At 31.7% G+C, this 23,561-nt stretch overlaps 1 protein-coding gene across 2 annotated transcripts; it reads right to left on the bottom strand.

The window, feature by feature from the left end:
• Nucleotides 1-168: 168 nt before the first annotated feature.
• Nucleotides 169-4,466, bottom strand: LOC108323321 (putative F-box/FBD/LRR-repeat protein At1g78840). Of its 2 annotated transcripts, XM_017555741.2 has the most exons (5): nt 4,160-4,458; nt 3,081-3,654; nt 2,431-2,978; nt 2,165-2,344; nt 169-414 (listed from the first exon to the last, which is right to left on the bottom strand). In XM_017555741.2, the coding sequence occupies exons 2-4, from the start codon at nt 3,580-3,582 to the stop codon at nt 2,168-2,170; spliced, it is 1,227 nt and encodes a 408-aa protein (XP_017411230.1). In that variant the 5' UTR covers nt 3,583-3,654; nt 4,160-4,458; the 3' UTR covers nt 169-414; nt 2,165-2,167. The 2 variants fall into 2 exon arrangements, with proteins under 2 accessions (XP_017411230.1, XP_017411229.1); XM_017555740.2 differs by having other exon boundaries at nt 2,431-3,654; nt 4,160-4,466.
• Between the last annotated feature and the right edge of the window lie 19,095 nt (nt 4,467-23,561).

The raw sequence follows: 23,561 nt of genomic DNA on the forward strand, positions 1-23,561 counted from the left end.
GTATTAAATACTTTTTGTAATCATAACAAAATTGCAAAGACCCATAATGATGGTATTTTTCGTTATTATAATACTAAAATTAATTCATATAAAATGAAACCATTGTCATAATCTAATTAAACACTAAATTTTAATTCATTTTAAAATATAAAAAGATCTGTATTTAGATATAGAAGGGAAGGACAAAATATGACTATAAAACCAGAATCATGATACATATTTGCAGAAAAAAGCAAAACAAAACATTTGAATTTCTATTTCATTATAGCTTGTTTTTCAAAAATCAACCCATGAATTTATCCAATTTTTTTTCAAATAAAGCTATACCAAACACTAATCCTTGTTTTAATCATACGGATCCAAGTATTGGGTTAATTCCGTCTCAGCATGAGTCAAACCTCCTCTCCAAAGTATCTGCAAAATTAAGAAAAAAATGAGCATCCATTCTGTCAAACCAATGCAGAGAATTCTTAACAGTTTAAAATAAAGATAACAAAATAATCATTATCACAATAATCTTCCATGCATGAGAAATATACATACATATAAATATATATATATATATATATATAAATATATATATATATATAAATATATATATATATATATATATATATATATATATATATATAATTTGATGTAGTCAGACACATCATACAAATACTGCAGAAAGATTTACTAACCAGTACACGACTGCAAAAGATTAATTGTATAAGCTATCTTATTTCACTTTGCTTATGAGACAAAAATAATAATAGAACATTCTTTTAAGAAAGTAAAGTTTAAGCTTAACCCAATTTTATAGAATCTGTTTATAAGGTGAGGTTCATATTCTTGCTTATATATTTTGATTTAGTTATGTCTCTGACAGACATGTTGATTTTTGAAAAACAAACTGTGAATGTCAAATTTATAAACAAGATGGGTAAATATCAAAATTAGTTTGCCAAATTTTCATTGCATCAAAATCCAAGTTGTCATATGTTATAAAGGTGATAGGCTTCTACTATTAATCATAAAAATACCATACTAATGATGAAAACAAAACACCAAACACATCTAATCTACGTATTACATTGACTAAGAATTTTTCAGCTTAATTGGTAGTTAAGTTCAAACAAAAACAAGAGGTAGGAAAGAATACAATTCTGATAAAGTCTTGAGAGAGTTCAATAAGAGGTAGGAGAAAAATACAATTCTGATAAACTCTCAAATATAAATGCTACAAATTGCATGCAAATGACAGAATTACAAGGACAAAATCATGCACAAATATTCAACATTGATGTATTTTTAAATTTTAAAAAAATATTAATAACCTCCTCCATTACACCCCCATTAACAATAATAACTAAAAATAAGGACTAGCAGAAAGTCCTCGGTTTTTGTTAATAACTTCACCAGTATCTAAAATCTCATCCAGACAGCTGAGTTTCTCTTGTTTCTCATAACTCATGGGTATGAACATGTCCAAGAATAAGAATTTTGGCCTGGGTTCAGGTTCAGGTTCAGGTTAAAAGAATTGCCATATGAACCAAGACATGATGAGTCTTCTTGATGCAACAAAATGCTAACAATGAACTAAAGCCCCAAAATTATCACAAGCAGTGACAGTTAGAGTTTGAAACATGAAAAGTATTGTAATCACTGGTTCATAGAGGGTGTTGTTAGGCAGGTGTTACAGCAACTGATGAAAAGGGAGACTAACTGGGTGGAGAAAGAAAGCATTGGGGGTTAGGAAAATTAATATCTATTCTCTACTCCTTTTTATCTTAGCCACCAAACACACATTCCAAAGAGGAGATAACAATGCAAACAAATAGCAAGGAGCATATTCAATAGCTCAACAAACTTTTGAATATGCTAAAAGCCTATAAAAATCAGTGAATGGCGACACATACAAAAATTAAAGGCAAATGAATATACTTGTTGTCTAAAAGTTTTCAAGTCATGGAACAACTATGTGAGCAAAATGTAAGACTAGGTGGAAAATTTTAGTATTATGCACTGATTAGAAATGTCAACCAACCATTGAACCAAGTTCTTTTATTTTATTTTAGACAGATATAAGATGAACTATGACAAACAAATATAGGAATATAATTAGTATTATTGTAACAAAGAGAGAACAAAATATCAGTGAATGAGTAGGATTCATGAATACCTTCTAAACAGCCACAATCTCAAAGTCTGCATGCTGAGAACAATTGCGGAAGTAGGCAGTTATATGGTCAAGGTTGTTGATGAAGATTTTATATGTTGATCCCACTCCAAAGTTCAATGACTTCAATTTACTAGGAGGTAAACGTTCTGGCTTTAACAGGGCTGCAGTTCCACAAGTAACCTGAAATTGAAAAAGTTCTTTAAAAAATTATACATCAGCCAAGAATTGCAGGCATAGGCACAAACATAACAGAAATTTCTCCATACCGTAGCTGTGCAGAAAGATAGTTTAACAGCTTCTGCACTATGAAATCCCCGTAACATATTGATCAAACCATGTAGAGTCTCCTCTCTTTTCCTTCGACGACATTTTTCAAACCGATCATGTGGTTCATGTATATCAATGATCAAGCCATCCAAAGATGGAAGTCGGAACTCAAAGAAAGCACAAGGTGTAGAATACAAGTAAGTGAAATTGGAAAGCTGTGGTGCAGCAACTACAATCTTGCATTTAAAGCGGTTACACATTAGATTCAAGTTGCTGAGTTTGGGAGCAGATATCACAAAATCCTTAGGGTTCAAATCTGACTTAAAAGACATTTCACTTAAGTGCAAATTCTTCATATGGACACAATTAGCAAATGGATCCAGACAGTCAATTCCTGTGTAACACAGAGTGAAGTTATTTAGATGCAGAGTTGTCAACGTTGTAAAACCAAATAGTTCTGCCAAACTTGCAAATGGATTTGAAAAGTCAGCAGCAGCAGGATCCATTGCAAACTGTTCCAGATGCAACAAGTCCAATGATTTGCAACCTATAGGGGATGACACATTCGTAGGATGGCAATCTTTTAACTCAAGCTTTTTCAAAGATTGGCAAGAAAATAGAGACAAAGGAATTTCAACAGGAGGACTACCGGATGTTTTTGCACGGAGATTGATTTTGATTTCTTCAACCCCATGTGATGCTGCATACTCAATAACCTTATTCAATAGATGTTGATCTGTGGCATAATCTACCCCAAAACGATAGTAAACAAGAAGTTTGACATGAGAAGAATCACGGTGGTTTAGAACCCACAGCACAAATTTCTTGAAGTCAACCAACCGCGTGAATGATTTGCTACTGAAATTCAAGCAGGGAACTGAAACCCAAAGATACCTCCACCTCTTTGATAAAACAGAAGTTTGAATAGCATCCTTTGTTTCCAGAAATGACAAGATGTGATGAATAAGACAATCTGGCATGTCACTGAGCCTGTCCTCGCTCTCTGCCATTCCACAATAATCTACATTTTGAGAAGCTACAATTTTGGTTTTTGACTTCTTCATGACAGGACCAGATTCCTGAGGATAAGATTTCTGCATTGCGGCTTCACAGCACTCAATTGAATCAGTCTGGTTGAAGCTTCCAATCATGTTGTTCCCTTCAAATCATTCCAAATTTGAAATGATCTAGTGATGAGTAGCACTATTACTCTACGAATAATCCTACATAAACAAGAAAAATGGAAAATAATGAGAAAAAAAAACCCATATCAGCCTGTTTAGTGAAGTTATACACCTATAAGAAATACAGAAAGAAAAGAAAAAAGAAAAACCTTATAAATACAATCCAGACAGATTCTATTTATCTTTTCGACGCAACCTCTGATAATAATTGAAACAACATGACAGTAAAAAGAACTCCCTAACCATGAAAACACAGTCCCAGAATTCCCCTACATCAAAAATCATCTGTTTGCAATCTTCTCTAATTCAATCCTCGAACACAGTAAAGTCTGAATCTTGACTCACAAATCCAAGTACCCACAAACCCCAAAAGTAAACTTCCCCAGCCAAAACGTATTCAAGTTATCCGCAAGAATTAAAAAAACCCAACTTTACCATCCCACAGTTAAAAAAATCACAGGAAGGCACACCCCAACAAGTTGTGAATCAAGAAAATGAAAAGAGAAATCAATAAGAAGTTGAAAAAGGAAAAGGGGTTTTGCACCTGAGAGAGGTCCTAGAAAGAAGAAGATGGTCATGTTTGAAGGGCACGCGCAGGCGAGTGTGTTTGAAATTCTGGCTCTAAAGAGAGCTTTTTTGTATTGTGTTGTGTGAATAAGGTTTGGAAATGGGAGAAGTGGATGAGTCTTCTTCTCTCTCTTATATTACTGCTAACAAAGCTTCGAAATTCAATAGTTTTATGGCCTCCTTTTGGTAGCACCCAATTCCTGCGACCAAAGTCTCTCACAATTATGTTTTTCATTGGCCTTTTAGGCTTTCTACATGCCTTTGATCTTCTGCTTGTGGAAACTAAGACAAAAACAGGAAAAAATTATATTTTTATTCACCTCTTGTAACAATTAAGGCATGCATATCATTATTTTTCACGAATTCATATAAATCAATGTAACACATTTATGTATTTCTGTAAACTATTATTAATAATTAATATCCACATTTATTATTTTATCGACTTCAATCTTTTCTGATGCAATAGAAGGCAATCATATTAAATTTATCACAGAAATATTACACTTATATTTATTGAAAATAAATAAGAAAAATTATGGAGAAGGGAAATTAGCCCTTTCATCTACAACACTAATGGCATAACAAAACCTTCCTTAAATGTTTTTAAGTTGAAATCACATTAGGTATAACATGTTTGATTGGATGTTAAATATGTGTTGGAGATTTTTTTATAAAGTATTCATAGGGTTAATATAATAGATAATTTTTTATAAGTTAGAATTAATTTATATAAATTATTTTTGTAAAAGTTCTTTTAAACTATGTAAATTTTTAATTTATTTATGAACTAATTTATTTTTGTAAAAGTCCTTAAATGTTTTTAGTTGAATTTGAGATTGAAAAGAAATAATTCTTGAGAATTTAATTGATCTCTCATAATTTTTTATTTATAAAAATAAATTGATAAAGAGTACATGATAATTTTGTATTTATAACCTAGACATAATATAATCACTATAAATAAGATAACCTAAACACAATATAATCATGATAAATAGGATAACCTAAACACAATATAATGATGATAAATAGGATAACCCTACACACAATATAATCATGATAAATAGGATAACCCTATCTACAATATAATTATGATAAATAGGGTAACAAAATCAACAAAGAGAGAATGTCTATAAACCAAATTGGACTCACAAACTAGCATAACGCAGTGGCTGAAAGCAGGGACTGTCATCTCTGACTAATTGAGACCTGTAGTGGCTGAAAGCTTGGGACCTCTGACTAGTGTCTGACTAGTGGCTATAAACATATGTTAGAAGTGAACTTTAAGCCTAACTCAACCCCACAAAACCGACTTGTAGGATGGGGTTTGCACCCACTTATAAACTATGAATTGGTCTTATCTCTAGTCGATGTGAAACTTCCAACACATCTCCTCACGCCGAAGTATATATATCTCGAGCGTGGGATTAAACATTTTTAATGGGTGGTCCGATAGCGGCCCAATAGCAGGTGGATCATTATGCCCAACAAACAACAAATATCGCTATGATAGGTTCTAACCATGACTCTGACTTGAGATTGAAAAGAAATAATTCTTCAGGGCTTAATTGATCCTCTCATAATTTTCTATTTATAAAAATAAATTGATTAGGTCTAGATACAATATAATCATCATAAATAAATAGGATAACTTAGTCACAATATAATAATGATAAATAGGATAATTTTAGACACAATATAATCATGATAAATAGGATAAATATTCCAACTGTTGAAATCACATTGGGTATAACATGTTTGATTGGATGTTAAATATGTGAATCTTCCAAGCCTATTTCTAAATATGTCTTTGGAGATTTTTTTGTACAAGTATTCATAGAGTTAATATAATAGATATTTTTTTTAAGTTAGAATTAATTAATATATAAATTATTTTTGTAAAAGTTCTTTTAAATTATCTAAATTTTTAATTTATTTATGAACTAATTTAATTATAATTTTCTTATTTTCTGTGTTTAAAAGTGTTCATGCAAAACTTGGTAATCTAATTTCATATAAAGATTAGAAAAACATGTCTTATGTTAAAGTCTTAAATAATTCGAACTAAATATCGTCAATTTATTTCTTTGTTTATCTGGAAATATATCTTTGTAGTTAATGAATTATTTAAAACCTTTTAATATTATAATTTTTATGAATTTTGTGTAAATTAATTCGTTATAGATTTGATGATATAAATGTTAAAAGATAGTAATGTAATAAATTTTCGAGATTGTAATTAATGTATTTTGTTTATAACATTTAATTATTTAAAGTTTTTTTTGTTCAAAATGATAACTCTATTAATTTATTTTATAGTAGTTCGATGAACTCTCCTCAATTTAATTATTAGTTTTTTTAACATTAATATTTTTAAGAATAAAATTAAATTATTGATCTAACGTTTAATAATTTAATGTTATTGAGAGTTTTGTCGGAAATGCATCAGTAAATGGCTGGATATATACGTTATAATTTATTTATTGTATTTTACATATTTATTATATTTTTGGGAATTATTTTTTTTATAGAATAGGACTATTTTTTAACTTAAAAATGTTTTCTGATAAATTATTGTGTTTGAATAAAGAATTCTGAAAAAGTAAATTATTCAAAAATAAGATAATTTTGAATTTTTCTAAAATATAAAATTTTTGGATTTTTATTTTATTTTTTTCATATATTTTAGTATTTTTATTTTTATATTTGTAAATGCAACGTCTGAACTCTTAGTTTAAATCAAGACGTTCTAAACTTAATCGAAATCACGATGCTATAAACTTGATATCGTTTTTTTATTAATTTTTATGGATGTTTTGTATATTGATGAAATTTATTTTACAAATAGGTTTAGGTTATTTCTTAACTTATGTTAGATATATTTTTTTTTGGCCAACATTTTCAGAACTATTTTTTTTATTCATTTTAGTTAAAGTTTTTGTATCAATAATTGTGAGACTATTTTTTTTACCACGATAAGTAAAGGTTTTTAAATTTTTGTTAATAAGGGGTATAACTTTTTATTGGTATGTATTGGTTTATATTAATTAAAGTTCTGCAACCAACATCGATAAAATATTTTCTTAGATATTATAGTTATATTTTTATGGTTTATATCTTTCCTAAATGTATTTATTTATATGAATTTTGTAGGATTTATTTTGTTGTTAATGTTAAGTTATTCAGGATACTTTTTTAAACATCAACTGAAAAAATAATATTTTTTTAAAATACTTAATACAACAATGAACTAATTATTCTAATGAAAATAATATTATAGGACTTGTAATTAAAATTTATTTTTATCTCAAATTTTTTATATATTTTCATTTTAATTTAGTGATATTAATTTGTTTATGCGTTAAATAATATTTTAAACCGATATTTAAATTTAAATGTATCAAACGAATAAAAAATTCAAATATTAGTTTGAAATATTGTTTAACATATGAAAATAAGTTAAATTTTATTAGGTTATGATGACTATATTTATTATTAAGTATAGAAATCAAACTATATCAAAATTTTGAAGAAAAAAAAAAGATAAGTTCCAATTTTGTGTCAAAAGTTTATAAATTAAAAATATATTTAACCTTAATTTTAATTCACTCTTTTTCTTTTTTTCTTTTTATCATTTGACAGCCTTTCATTTACTTTTTTCTTCTAAATTTTTTCCATCTCTCTCAGCTTCCATTTCTTCAAATTTTGTTTTTTTTACAAAACATAATTAACCCCTTAAACTAATTGGAAAAATTTGGAATTGTCTCAAAACTAAATAATTCTTAGGACATGTAAATATAACAAAATTCAAGGAAAACTAGTTTATTTAGGTATTGGTTAAAAGATTTAAAAATAAAAAATTTTCCTTCTAAAGTTATTTGTATATGATCTTTCTCAACTTTTAAGGTCGTAAGTTGTAAGTTGAGTATGAGATTATCGTGTTTCATCTAAAGACAAAATTATTTAGAGGAAAATTGAAGAATATTCATTACATATACATATAATATTCTTGTGACATGGGAAGTTGGTGAACATTAGCTCAAGTTGTGACTATGTTTTTCAATTACTTGTTGAAACTGAAGAAGGTTCCTTCTTTGTCTAATGTTCTCTAATTGCATGTAGAGCAATAGAACACCCTTTACTTGTGTATATGATGTTCTCGGTGAACTAAAGTCTTTGTTTTTAATTGTAGAATTAGAGTCTTTCATTTTTTTCTAAATCTAAGTCCTAGTTTGTATTGAGTCTTAAAGTTTAGACATGATCGTTTCTAGTTTTAAGTTGAATAGTATTGTGAACTCGAGAAAATGATACTTTTAAAATGTGTGAAGGAGATCATTGTTTTTAAGTAAGAATATTTTTGGTTTAATTCGCTAAGTGGAGGCATAATATGAGCCATTTAGAGACTGTTATACCTTCGTATCAATGAAACTATGTTTAGTCAAGCAAAAGTAATGTCCTTATTTAAGTGACTTTGTGATTCGTCCAAGTGTATGTACTACATATATGTGCATGTTTGCATTTACATGCAAAAATTGTCCAATGGTATGCTTGAATGATTATTACTTTAGTTTAAATGAATTATAATGAAATGTGTATACATAGGATGAGGATATGAATGAAGGTATGCTTTGTGATTTTGAGATCAGACATCTCAGATAATATGTGAATTGTAGATTATGTTAAGTATTGAGCAAATACTTACGTTGTAATAGGGATTTCTAGTTTCAATAGGATTTAGGTCATGAGATCTCTAATGATGAGAGATTAAAGGGATTTATTGTATCGTTAAATCATATATTGAATTTTGTAATCACACTGCACGTTAAATTGTTGACATTAAATCTATCATAATCCATGTAGGCGAGGTCTGGATACTTGATGAGAAAAAATGAGTTAAGTTTTCAATAAAAAAAATGCCCATTAAAAGCCTTTAATAACATGTATGTAGATAATTTTGGATGAGTATCCTTATGTGATTCTTATTAACGTGTATGTATATATATATATATATATATATATATATATATATATATATATATATATATATATATATATATATATATATATATATATATATATATATATATATATATATATATATATATATATATATAGTCAATGTTTCAATATTAAATGGTATAAACTTGTCTATATAATAATTTGATGTATTAGGAACACAAACAAGATCCGTTACATGTTATAAAGTTACATGTAAAAAACGTAAGAACGAAGTATGGAAAAAATGTTTTTTCTTCACAAACAGGTAATAAGTATATATACGTTTGTAAATTTTAGGTTTAAACCCTCATTTGGTCCTCGTATTTGTGTGTCAATCTCAAGTGGGTCATCGCTTTTTTTTCGGTCTCAATCGGATCCATAAACTTGTAAAAATGAGCCAATTAAGCCATCTCCGTTAAGTTTTCATTGACGACGTCTGCAGATGCTGAGCTGTAATTTTTTTTAGTTGAGGTGGCAATGTGTATTAAAATGAAATGTGTATTAAATTGAATGAGTTTTCTGTTGTATAATCAACCATTCCACGTGGAGAACTATATTTAAAGGGACCAAACTTGCCGCCGCCAAGCTCACCGCCGGTCACCATAAACACGCAAGTTCTTCATCACTCTAATAGGTCGCTCCTGAGGAAAAGTAATAAGTCCAAACGCTATGGCCAACCTTTCACTATGATACCTTATAGTTTGACTCTTCTCATCTCCGTCCACTTCTTTTAACACGAAAGACGTGTCTGCAACATACCCAACTTTCGCAATTTTCTCTCCTAGCTCCTCCAACTTCTCATAAATTTCCTTGGTCTTCCCATGAGACCTATCCCCAGCAGCAAATGTATAAACCTTGTTACCCTCCTCCACCCAACTCAAACCAGTTTCTTTCTTTATTCCCTGATCCCTTAGCATTTTTCTCACTCTCGCCGCCTCCTCCCATCTCCCAGCAGCAGCATAAGCATTAGAACGCAAGACATTAATACCAGAACTTACAACACCCATCTCAAAAATCCTATCAGCCACAAATGAAGCACATTTGTAAGAACCTTGTTTTTATCTTTATTTTATTTATTTAATTTTGTAAAAAAAAAATAAATAAATAAAAATGAGAGCAGCCGTCTATCTTCTACTTGAAAGTTTGTGTCCCCACGTTCATGCAAGAGCATAGTGATATGCCACTCCGTGAACATTATTATAGTTCACATGCCACCATTATATTTTATTATTATCTTCTCTTCATAGAGGAACAATGTTTGATCATGGGATCACGCATGTGCAAAAGAAATTGGAAAGAGAAGTTGGAGGAAACGGAAAGGAATAAGCAAGAAGAGAGGATGGAAGGAGGAAAAGCCGAGAGGAAGGAAGAGAGTTTGGAAGCTGCTGAGAAGGAGAAAAGGAGAGACCGAGAGAGAGTGGAGGGAATGGAGGCACAATGAAATAATTGGAGGGAGTATTGGACGGTTACGGGCAAGCCACTGCAAATAAAAGAGAAGTTTTTAGAGAGGTATGGACCAGAAAAAGAGGAGCTGCAATGAAGAAAAGGAAAGTGGAAGAAGATAGGATCTTTGACTATCACAGGTATGCCATAAGCGGTGTGAAATTAGCATATATGTTCTTCAAAGATTTAAACTCATTGATATGTGTTTATATACTGGTTGTGATTTTACTTCCCTTGATTGTGACTCTTATCTTTGATTCCTTTCATTACCTGTCACGTAACTTACTCTATTATTCCCTCATTCATCCCATCGTGCTTTTAATTAATTCTATTTTCATTCAATAGCAACAAACCCTTCATTCTCGTTCCATTCTCGTTTCATTCTCGTTTCATTCTCGATATCATCTTTCCCCTGCACAAGCACAATACAAGCAGATTAACCAGAACCCATGCGAACAACCCAAGCTAACCGTGAATCACATTCTCTCCGCACTCACCGCCACTCAGCTTCCCACTCATCATCACTGCCATCGCGTGACCACAACCCGCGGGAGACCTTGGCTTCTCTTCGGTCTGGCCTCCGCGAGCCAGTCACATTCCAATAGAACCCATATTCACCGTTGCGCCTTCGACCTCAGCCATAGCAGCCACCATCACCGCCGCTCTTCCAATCTCACCGTCTCTTCCACCGTGACAGCCATCAACACCTCCGTTGTAAGCCACTGCGAGCCCTGATTTCTGCCTATCCTTGGCCGCGGATACCCTTCCCTTTGTTCAATATCACCATCGCGAGCCACCCTCTTCGTCGTGCGACCCTTATCCACCACCACCGCAACATTCTCCTCCACCGCGGACACTACCCAGCTCGACGTTTTTCTTTCGAATCTCAGCCGTCATCACTTCTTTCGTCAACTGTCACTGCTGCGACGATCCCTGTGACCACGAGCCATCCTCCTTGCCTCCATCGTTCCCTTTAATCGGACGCTGCCGCGCTCTGGGGCTGTCGCTTTCCTCACGCTTCCCCACCTTCAACATCCCGCCACCGCAACCGAGAAGCTCTAGCCACCGCCACTCTCTCTAGATTCTAATCGCGCCACCGCGACCCTCCATCGCGGACCAACCTGCCGCCGCGCCTGCTGCCGTCGCCGCTAGAGCTTGGGGATGGATGAGAATCTCTCTTACGTGGCCGTCGAGGGAGTGAATGGGAGCAACCCTTCTCTGCTTCCGCCAACGTCTCTTGCTTCCTCCAATGAGGAGAGCAACTTTGCTGAAACAAATTTGGGTGTCAGCCCAATTCATAGTTTTAGGAAGAAAAATAAAATAAATGTTTGACTTGTACCTTTTTGTGTCCAGTAAAATGAAAATAAAAAGCTTGGGCCTCTTAGCCTTTTTTTAAAGCTCTGAATAAGATTTTGTGCTTTAGTCATTTCGATTTTTTTTAAAATATAACATAAGCAAAAATAAATAGAATTGGGTCTTATGTTAACTTTATCTTTTTATCTTATGTTGTGTAAATATCTATTTTTGGCTCTCTTTATTCTTTCTTAAAATCATAAAACTCCAAAAATAGTTTCTCTTTTAGTATTGTTTTCTTTATTTTGTAAATATTTTCTTTTACTAAAATCATAAATATCACAAATATATCAAATTCTCATCAAAGAATCTAAGTCAGAACTACGTAAGCCTTGATTCTCCACCGAAAATGGAGATACGTAGGAGCAAGGTAATGCCTTGTCAGGTTCTTTCCTCACAAATATCTAATGTTTCCTCAACATCCAAATCATGATCTCTGTAGTACTCATGATGTACTAGTGTTCTTCTAGAGCTTATAACATTCGGTCTGTGTAAGTTAGGGTGTTTGTGGTTTGCTCATTATGTGTTCGATTGATGTTTTATTCATGCCAGTATACTATTTTAATTGATTATTCTACGTTGCTTTAAGGGTGTATGTATGCATTATCATGTTGGCATTACAGTGAAAGGGTATGTGATTCAAAGTGATGGAAAATGTGTGGTTTTACAAGTATGGTTTTTGGACGTAATTCCATGATCTTCAAGGAGAGGATACATGGTGGTGCCCTTATTGTGTGTGGAATGATTTGCATGGGAGCTCAGTCTTGGGGGTTATCCTGACACTCCAATGGTCGGTCATTCTCAAGTAAAGAGGATTGACTCATGTGGTGAGGAGTAGCAGGAGGTCCAGTCTTGGAGGCTTCCAGTATGCTCCAAGGCGCGGAACGGACTAACCTCGTGAGTGTGGTAGGGTGAAACCCATTGGCAATGGCTTTGCAAAGCAGTAGAGGCCACCACGAGTGCACGACCCGCCATAGCTCGGCAATCGTTCTAGTCCGGACGAGTCGGGGTATAAAGTAACAAGTCTTGTGATGTCAATTTACCATGTTTGGATGACTTTTGCATGTTGTATGAGTGGGTGGAATTATGGTTTAATGAACATGCTCTAATTGCTCTTTTATACGAATCTAAGTATGATAACATTGAATTAACTGTGCTATCTGTATAACATGCTTTTTATATCTAGCTCACCCTTACATTGTTTTTGTTATGTGCTGTTTGGGTATGTTTCTTTGGCGATGATCATCCACTTGGATGGGAGCAGATGTTGTCGAGGAGATCCCAATGGAGAAAGAGTTGGAGGTTGCTGATGTTGCAGAGTAGTCTTCTTAGAATTTTTTTGATTGAACACTTATAGTGATCAATCCTTTCAACTATTCAAGTTTAAATTTTCTGTTTCTTTATTTCTGGATGACTGTAATTTCACATTTAATTACACGTCATACTCCGACTGTTCTCTATATTTTAGATGTTAACGTCTTTATTATATAATATTGGTTATTATATAATTGGGATGTTACTACATTCACTGCTCAAACTAACAAATTAAAAGAATTAATTGGGTGTTGACAAATGTGTAATCTGGCCAGAAAAATTCAGAGTATCAATGTTGTCCAAATTCATGTATACACTAAACAAATTCAAAAGGCTGAGATAGAGACCTAGAATGGGATGAAATAAAACTCAAATTGGGAGAACCCAAACGTTGAGAAATCGAATTGGAATGGGGTTGGGAGGCAAAAAACTGAGGATAGGCTGAAGAAGGTGAAATATTCGTATTAGGGTTTGAGGGTGGTATACCATAGGGTTTCTGATTCTCAGCAACACCCAATTGACTAACAGGCACAACAGTATTCAATCGATTTGGGGGCCTGAGATTTGCTTCGGATGATGAACCAAAACCACTACCGTTTCGTTTCAAATTACTTTGATCAACACCTTTCATTGACTCAACAACCGCCAACCCTTCTGCTTTTGGGCTTTCCTCAGCACCAAGAAGAAGGAGCTTGATGGCTTACGCGCCGAGGTCCCTGTCGCCCTTGCCGAATGCGTCAATCCCCCCCGCGCGCCTCACCAACCCTTCTCTTTCTTCCTCCGGTCTCCTCCGTGTCCCTGGTATAACTTCTACCAAAACGATACAGTTGTGACCGGCGGCGACCGATGGCGCTGGTGACGACCGTTGACGGAGGAACTATAGAGCTTCTCTCTCAAGCGTGAAGAGAAAAAGGAGAAGGGAGGAAATAATTACATTTGTGCCATGTTAAACACTTTTTATTTAAATAGCAAATTCCACCTAATATAATATTTATACATCAACATATAATGTGCGGACCACGTCATCACAATTAAACGGCGTCAATGAAAACTTAACGGAGAGAGCTTAATTGGCTCATTTTTACAAGTTTATGGATCCGATTGAGACCGAAAAAAGAACGATGACCCACTTGAGATTGACACACAAATACGAGGACCAAATGAGGGTTTAAACCTAAATTTTAATATTATTTTAACACTCAACGATTTTAGACCTTTGTTAAATCTCATTATTTATAGATTTTGTTTTCATTTTCTTGTGAAAATAATTTCTAAAATTCATTATTATATATATATATATATATATATATATATATATATATATATATATATATATATATATATATATATATATATATATATATATATTACAATGCTAATGCATGATAAATTCAAAACATTTGCAAGAGAAAAAAATTGAAAACAGTGGCAAAATTTGTTCATTGTGATAAAATTAGTGTGTATAAGTTCTTTTCCATGGTTTTCAAAGATTTGAATTTTTATTTATATATAAGTTGATTTTAATTTATTGAAAGTTCATTTTTGTTTGTTATTTTTTATTTTGCTTTCCAAAAATGTTATGAATAAGTTTATGGAAACAAAGTCACAGTTTATTACATTTTCAATTAAATGATATAAATTGTGGGAGGGGATAGTGCCCAATTTTGATATATAACATGAGTTACATGACTTTTGTAAAATATTTTTAGTTAACCTAATTTTAAGTATATCTAACCTTAAAGCACATGTTTGATAATGTTTGATTGGACATTGCAAAGGTGTTCTCATATTTTTTTACATCCAATAATGTGTTCATCGTAGAAGTCAAAGAAGATCCACTTAAAGGTTCAACAAAGCTTTAAATAATTCAAACCAAATTTACCTTATAAAATATTCGTGTTGAGTTTATTGGATAAGATACTCAAATAGACTTTTTTTTTTATTATTTATATGTTTAATTTGTACGAATGAATTTTTTTTTGCCCTTCCAATTTCAACATATTTCTATTTTTACTTCTACCCAATAGAAATAATTTTTTAATTTACGTTTTTTTTATATAAAGAATTATATAAAAGTTTTAAATAATGTAATCTTTACGGATTTTTCGACATTTTATTATTTATTGTTTTTTCAATATCATAAAATTTTATTAATTTGTACTTTATATTTCAATAGCACTTGATCATTGCAAAGTTATAGAGTTCTATTTTCAACATTTAATAATAGCATCAAATTATTTAGTATTGATGAATTTTGGTGACATTTTGGAACTTTTAAACCGGATTACATAAATCCTTGAAAATTTATTCTACACAAAAAAAGAATCTAAAAAATATTAATGAAATTTAATATCATTCATATCAATGTAATTTTTATAGAAACTATTGGAAGTATTCACTATTTTTTAAGATAACAAAAAATAAAAAATTATTATTATTATGATAAATGTAAATAAAAATAATTTTTATAATTTTATTATAGATAAGATTTATTCATTTTGTAGATAATTGTTTTAATTTAAAAAAAATATTTTAAAATTGATTAAATTTTGAAAAAATGTCAAATAAAAAAATGGATAAATTTAAAAAAATAATTAAATTTTAAAAATTATTTAAAGGATAAAAATTTTAGAATCATTATTTTTATTTTGTAAAAATTGTTAATTAAAAAGTAAAATTGAAAATAAAATGTTTACACTAAAAGAAGAATTTCTTTATATATAAATACTAGGTCATTGTTTTCTCCTTTTTTTTAATTTGTATTAAAAAAATAATATAATTATTATTATATTTAAATAAATAATATATTTGTATAATTACATTTAAGTGTTATAGTGTATAATGATAAATATAATATTTAAATAAATAATTTGATAATATATTTAAATAATTAATTATGGATATTATTTTATAACAAATTAATTAAAATTAAATAATATATTTTTAATATTGATTTATGTAATAGATTATAAAAAGTACAATTAATAATATCAAATAATAATATTAGTAATATATTATATTAATACCAATATTATTAATAACACTCTAACATCCCAAAATATAACCTTAAACCATATTATAGTAGTCACATAAATAATATAATAGAACAGTTATAGACTAGTGAATAAAACATTAACTTTACAGTCATTCAAAATAACCATAAAATTTAAAACTTTATATACAAGAGAGTATTTCAAAATTTATCACCAAAATAAACATTTTAACTACACTAAGCAGTTGCATCCTCGCCATCCAGAGCCTCCTCTAGAGACACCTCATCTCCCTCTTCTCACACCCACAAGGTGATTATTGCAAAAGAAGAACACCAAACATACAAAATACAATCACAAACAGAAAGGTAAGCTAGATATAAAAGAATTCATACAATTGCACAACATATAACATATTCAATATTAAACAAGCAAGATAAACCAGTTCAAACGTTTTAACATGCTATAACCTAGACTTGACCGTCCAAACTTAGAATGATTGTCGAGCTATGGCAGGTTATGCACTCGTGGTGGCCTCTACTACTTTGCAAAGTCATTGCCAATGAGTTTCATCCTATCACACTCACGAGGTTAGTTTGTACAACGCCTTGGAGCATACTGGAAGCCTCCAAGACTAAGACCTCATACTACTCCTCACGACATGGATCAATCCTCTCTATATGAGAATGAAAGTCCATTGGAGTTTCAAGATAACCCCCAAAACTGAGCTCCTGCATTCATTCTAAACAAATTTTGAATCTCACCAAGAGAGTCTACATTGATACTTACGTTCATCACTTTGATTCACATACTTTTACTTGGAACATGACTCATAATCATACTAAATCATATACCACATTTCATACATCAGACAATTTTTACAATGTATTACAATTCATTCAGGTTCAGTGAATACAAGAAAGAAAAAGGTGAACTAAAACCTGGACCATTCGCACAGCGCACACATTCGTACAGCGAATCTAAAGGTTTCTCGCATAGCGACCCAACTCGTTGTGCGAATCCTTAGACAGAGACCCACCCCTCATGACCATTCGCACAACGATTAAATTCGTTGTGCGAATAAACTCTTAATTGTATCAGACCCTAACCCTTCGCATAGCGCCCCAAATCACTATGCAAGAGCCCCCAGGCAGTGGCTCAGACTCCCCAAACACTCGTAAAACGCACCTATTCGATATTCGAATAAAAATGGCAATAGTCCCAGACCCCAACCAGGCGCATAACGTCCTAATTCGCCATGCGGATCATTAGACAGAGAGCAAACCTCTCAAACCATTCGCAAAACGCGTCTATTCGCTATACGAATGCCCTAGCAAAGAGCATCTCGCCAGGGTGACTCACCGTGCGAATCCATTCGCTCAGCGAGTCTGCATAATCTGCAGCACCAAATTCTGCAGAATTATGCAACTCAACACTCTTTACCAATTCTAACTATTTTTCCCAACTTCTAACCTTCCTAATTCATGTTATACACCTAATTAGATTTGACTAATTGATTTTAAACCTTCCTATCATCAATCTAAGGCATTTTATACACAATTTCTACTCCAAATAATCAAATTCATCAAGTTAGAGACTCAAATCCCATTCTACCACTTTTGGCACTACTTTCAGCCACTTAAGGACTCAAGCAAGTCCTAATTGACTTATCTAACCTATTCTAACTTACCAATACAGCCTACAACTCCTAATTCACAATTTCACTACCCCACTTACTCAAAACTTACCTAAAACCAATATACTTCATTTAAATTTCTCATAAGTCAATCTCATAACAGATTTTAACATTTCATCTAGTCTATAACATCATATTCATCATCCAAATCAGTTCATATTCATAGTTTCTTCACACACTTACAACAGCCATAATAAGCACATTCATTCTAAAATCAAAGTCAATAATTAAGCTCATTATATATAACTAATATACTCTTCACACATGCACAATATAGTTAAATAAACACAGATAAAATCCAGCTTCCCTTACCTCAGAGAAATACTACCCCAACTCTAGAAAACCCCAACTTGAAACTTGTGTCTCAAGGAAATTCTATAGAAACCTACAACTCATCGATTGGTGATAAGAAATCAACTTTAGGACCTAAATTGAGCTAGAAATTGAAGAGAAAACAACCAGATACATGCAAACAGGAATCGTTGCATGATCACAGTCCAAGAACGTACGGAAAAAGAGGGGAAACAACTTACCGGCTCAAAACAGGAAATTGATCGGTAGAGATGGTAGCCCTTGACGCCAGGATCGTCTAGGTACTCCCTGATCGTCGAACAGATACCCTGAGAGTGAGAAAAAGTAGAGAGAAGTGAGAGAAAGAGAAGAGAACAATGTTTTAGAGAGATAGAAGTATTTTAGATAATGAACCGAGCTTTAGAAAGTTCTATTTATATTATAATGTTATTTTATAATAAAAAACTCGGTCTCATTATTTTAATACACCTATCTACTTTAATACTCCATTTTATAGGTTCTTACAAACACTAGTAACACTACTACTACTACTAATAATAATAATAATATTTAGATATGAATTTGGTTGTTTTAAATTATAAAATTGATACAATAATTTATTAATGATATCTACTAAAATAATATTGTTATGAGATTAAAATTTTCTCCTTGAGTTTTGAGTTATATATTATATTAAAATGAAATAGGTATGTATGATGATTGTTAAAGTAAAATGTAGGTGCAGATCCCTCTCATTCCGGTGTATGTTCGATTCGTCCATGTACCCCTTCCACCCGAAGCTGCCAGGAGTCGCTCCTTGTCTGTGCCCCATGCACCATGCCTCTTGCACCGGCGTCACTCCTCGCCCTCGTGCCCGGGTGTCACATGCCCACCAGCTTCCGCTTGGTTCGTCCTCGAACCACACCGTACTGGGAGAGGCTAGGCTCTGATACCATCTGTAACGTCCCGGCAACTCACAGGGACCATCGACTGCCCCCACAGATCACCACCAGGCTTTCCAGTGTGCTTTGTCCTCACTCGCACACTTTCCGGGAAAACTTCCCAGAAGGTCACCCATCCCAGAATTACTCCAAGCTAAGCACGCTTAACTGTGGAGTTCTTATGAGTCAGGCTACCGAAAAGCAAATGCATTTTGGTGATATGAGTAGCCAAATAAATCCCTTTAAGATATCCTTCAACTATATAGTCCCTCCTTGTCTGTGCCCCCTGCACCATGCTTCTTGCACCGGCGTCACTCCCCGCCCTCGTATCCGTGCCCGGGTGTCACATGCCCACCAGCTTTTGCTCTGGTTCGTCCTCGAACCACACCGTACTGGGAGAGGCTAGGCTCTGATACCATCTGTAACGTCCCGGCAACTCACAGGGACCATCAACTGCCCCCACAGATCACCACCAGGCTTTCCAGTGTGCTTTGTCCTCACTCGCACACTTTCCGGGAAAACTTCCCAGAAGGTCACCCATCCCAGAATTACTCCAAGCTAAGCACGCTTAACTATGGAGTTCTTATGAGTCAGGCTACCAAAAAGCAAATGCATTTTGGTGATATGAGTAGCCAAATCAATCCCTTTAAGATATCCTTCAACTGTATAGTCCCATACCTACACAGTCTCCAGATCCCTCTCATTCCGGTGTATGTTCGATTCGTCCATGTACCCCTTCCACCCGAAGCTGCCAGGAGCCGCTCCTTGTCTGTGCCCCATGCACCATGCCTCTTGCACCGGCGTCACTCCTCGCCCTCGTCTCCGTGCCCGGGTGTCACATGCCCACCAGCTTCCGTCTGGTTCGTCCTCGAACCACACCGTACTGGGAGAGGCTAGGCTCTGATACCATCTGTAACGTCCCGGCAACTCGCAGGGACCATCGACTGCCCCCACAGATCACCACCAGGCTTTGCAGTGTGCTTTGTCCTCACTCGCACACTTTCTGGGAAAACTTCCCAGAAGGTCACCCATCCCAGAATTGCTCCAAGCTAAGCACGCTTAACAAAGTTGATATTAAATTTTTTATATATAAGCACGTGTATACATAGACAACTTAAAAAATAAAGAATAAAATTTTATACCAGTTTTAATTATAGCTGGTGTAGAAAGTGGATATAATGACATTTTTGTAATAAATAAGAAAATTTGTCTACACTAGTTAAAAAGTGAATGTGATTACATTTTGTAATGAATAAGAAAACTTTCTATGTCAGTTTTATTTATAACCAAAAGTTAAGCAGTAACATTTTTGTAATGGATAAGAAACTTTTTATATTGATTTTAGTTATAATTATTATAGAAAATGATGTGTTATTTTTTTATTTGTAAAGAGAGGGTTCCCAAATCTCTAATCTTCATTCTCATATTTCTCCATTTTCCTTCTCGTCTCCTTCTCCTTCATCATCTCGCTTCAGTCATGATTTTTTCTTTGATGTAATCAATGTAGCCATCAAAGTAGAAGTAAAGAATATTCAACACCATGGTCATTACAATCCAAAGTAATGTAGTGGAAAAATTGAAGCTTCATGCCACACCAACCACCATGGGAATGAGGAAATTGTAGATTACATGCATGAAAAGGTTTCTCCAAAAGACATTAATGGTTTCTCCAAAAGACATTAATTGAAGTGTCCTTTTACACTTTGCAAGCATTCTTACAACTACAAATAATTTCTCATATTTTGCCAAGCTTGGAAGAGAAGGTTATGAATCGGTTTATAAGGTGATTTTTTCAATCTTTTGTTGTTTTTGTGACTTATATTGACTACTGGATCATCTTTATTGACATGGTATGTATCATACATGAAAATTATAGGCAGAGAACAAACTACTTGATTTAATTGATTTGTGCCTTGTTGAAACATGCAACGAAAATATATTCTTCAAATATGCAGATGCTAGACTATTATACATACAAGATGAACCAAATAATCCATCCAAAATGTCAAATGCGTGAAAGTTGTTTAAAAGATTAGAAATAAAGCTTAATATAAAAAGTTTTTTTATATTAATTTAACATAAAATTAAAATTAAACTTTTTAAACAATAATATATGCAAATATTATTATTAATTTACGTCTATAATTATAAAATAATAATAATAATAATATTAAAAATAATAATACTAATACTAATACCAAAACTCATATTACTATATATTCACACAACTACTGCTAATACTAATATTAATTCAAATAATAATATTAAAACTACTAGTAATACTATAACACTAACCATGATGCTAATGCTAATACTTAACACTAACAATAATACTAACACTAATATTACTAATAGTATTTGACAATCATACTAATAATAACAATAATAACGTTAACAATATTAATAACAATAGTATTAATAATAAAAATAATAATAGTACAAATACTATTAATAATAATACTGATAATAATAATAATGAAAATAAAAATATTATTAATAATAAAATTATTTATAATACTGCTACTACTAATATATATATATATATATATATATTAATGCTAATAATGATAATAATTAAAAAGTATATACTATAATAATAATAATAATTAAAATTTGTAAAGTTGTTATAGTGTAGTTGAAAAGAGAAAATAACTGGTAATAACAAATGGCTTTACATGTTTATGAGTGATATATGTTGCATTTAATGTAAGAGTGACTGAATTAAGAGTTATATAATGTGAAAACCCATTCCATACATCAATATCTATAGCCTCCTTCGTTTCACTATCACCAAACCTCTTCAATATATCTATATTGGGTTACATTGTTTCTTTTTGCACCCCTTTTATTACCGACTGCATCCAATTCTACCAAAAAAGACTAAAAATATAACTTTTCTTTGCACCACACCATTTTTGTTGTCTTTGCCAGAGGAAGAAGAAAAAGAGAATGTGTTCTAGAAAAAATCTTGTTCGACAAATCCAAAATTCACCACATTTATTTTTAAAAAACAAAGATATCACAAATTTTGAAAATTTTGTTCTAGAAAACTAACTTCAAAATGCATTTCACGAGTTCAAGAAAATTTATTATGGAAATCTCCATTCAAAAATCTTATTCATAAATGCTCAATTAAGTTTTAAGCCTGTAATAAATTTAAGGATTTTTAATTGAGTTTTTTTGGTAGGTTATTGAGTACTAAAGTTTTATATTTTTCAATTGACTTATTGTGATTTCTTTTTCTAGATAGTTCGTTTAAAAGTTATCGGGGTGCAACTAGAAATTATGAGGGTGGAGAAAGAAAAACTTTAGCTTATTACGTATAGTTTGAACCTTGAAAGTTAAGTGAAGCCTGATTAGAGATTTTAAATTGGTGAATGGGTTGGGCTACCACTTGAATTTGATAAAATAATCTGCAAATTAATGTGATTTGATTATTAATGAAAAAAATGAATTAAAAGGTAAATAAAGAACTTGAAAAGTATTTTTATTTCTAAATCAACAGTCTCCTGAAAAGTAGCGCGTATAACTTTTGTATCATTATTAATTTTTTGACAATAAAAACATCATATATGAAAACTTTTAAATAAATTAACCAAATAAAATTGTAGAAACAATGAATAAAGTAGGAGTAATAAAGTGAAGAAAATTTTTAGAACTTTTTGAAGTCAAAGTCACGAGAAACATAGTAAAAACTTTATACAAAGTGTTGACCATGTGTGCATGCATATGTATGTTATTAAGTGATAACATAGTTTGGATAAGAATAAGATATATATCAAAATTTACATGATGTGGAAAATGATTTCAAAATAAAAAATGTACATAATTCACTTTACATTTTTAAAAAACCATATTTAATCTCTATTGTACAAAAATTTATGTATGATTTAATAGGTTAGAAAATATATATGAATGAAGACAATAGAAGTTTACAATTTCTAAGGTGACACTTTTCCATACAAACTTTAAAATAAAATATTTTTCAATTAAAATTAATATATTTTTATTATGTTACGTGATTCCAGTTTAGTTTTGTCTTCGACATTAAAAAAGATGATCTTTTTTATTGTTGAAGAATTATCTTGTTGAAGTTGCAATATATATATATATATATATATATATATATATATATATATATATATATATATATATATATATATATAATTAGTAATTATGATATAATCTATTGATTTATTGTTTGTAAATATTTAAAATAAAAAATGAATTTTAAGTTTAATTTATAACTTCATAAATAAGATGTATCTTGAGATTATTTATATATTATTATTTGATTTTTTTTTTCCACATAGATCTCCGATGAGAAGCTAAGACCATGTAAATCTAGTT

The sequence above is a fragment of the Vigna angularis genome, chromosome 9, assembly GCF_016808095.1.
Source record: "Vigna angularis cultivar LongXiaoDou No.4 chromosome 9, ASM1680809v1, whole genome shotgun sequence".
Taxonomy (NCBI): Eukaryota; Viridiplantae; Streptophyta; class Magnoliopsida; order Fabales; family Fabaceae; genus Vigna; species Vigna angularis.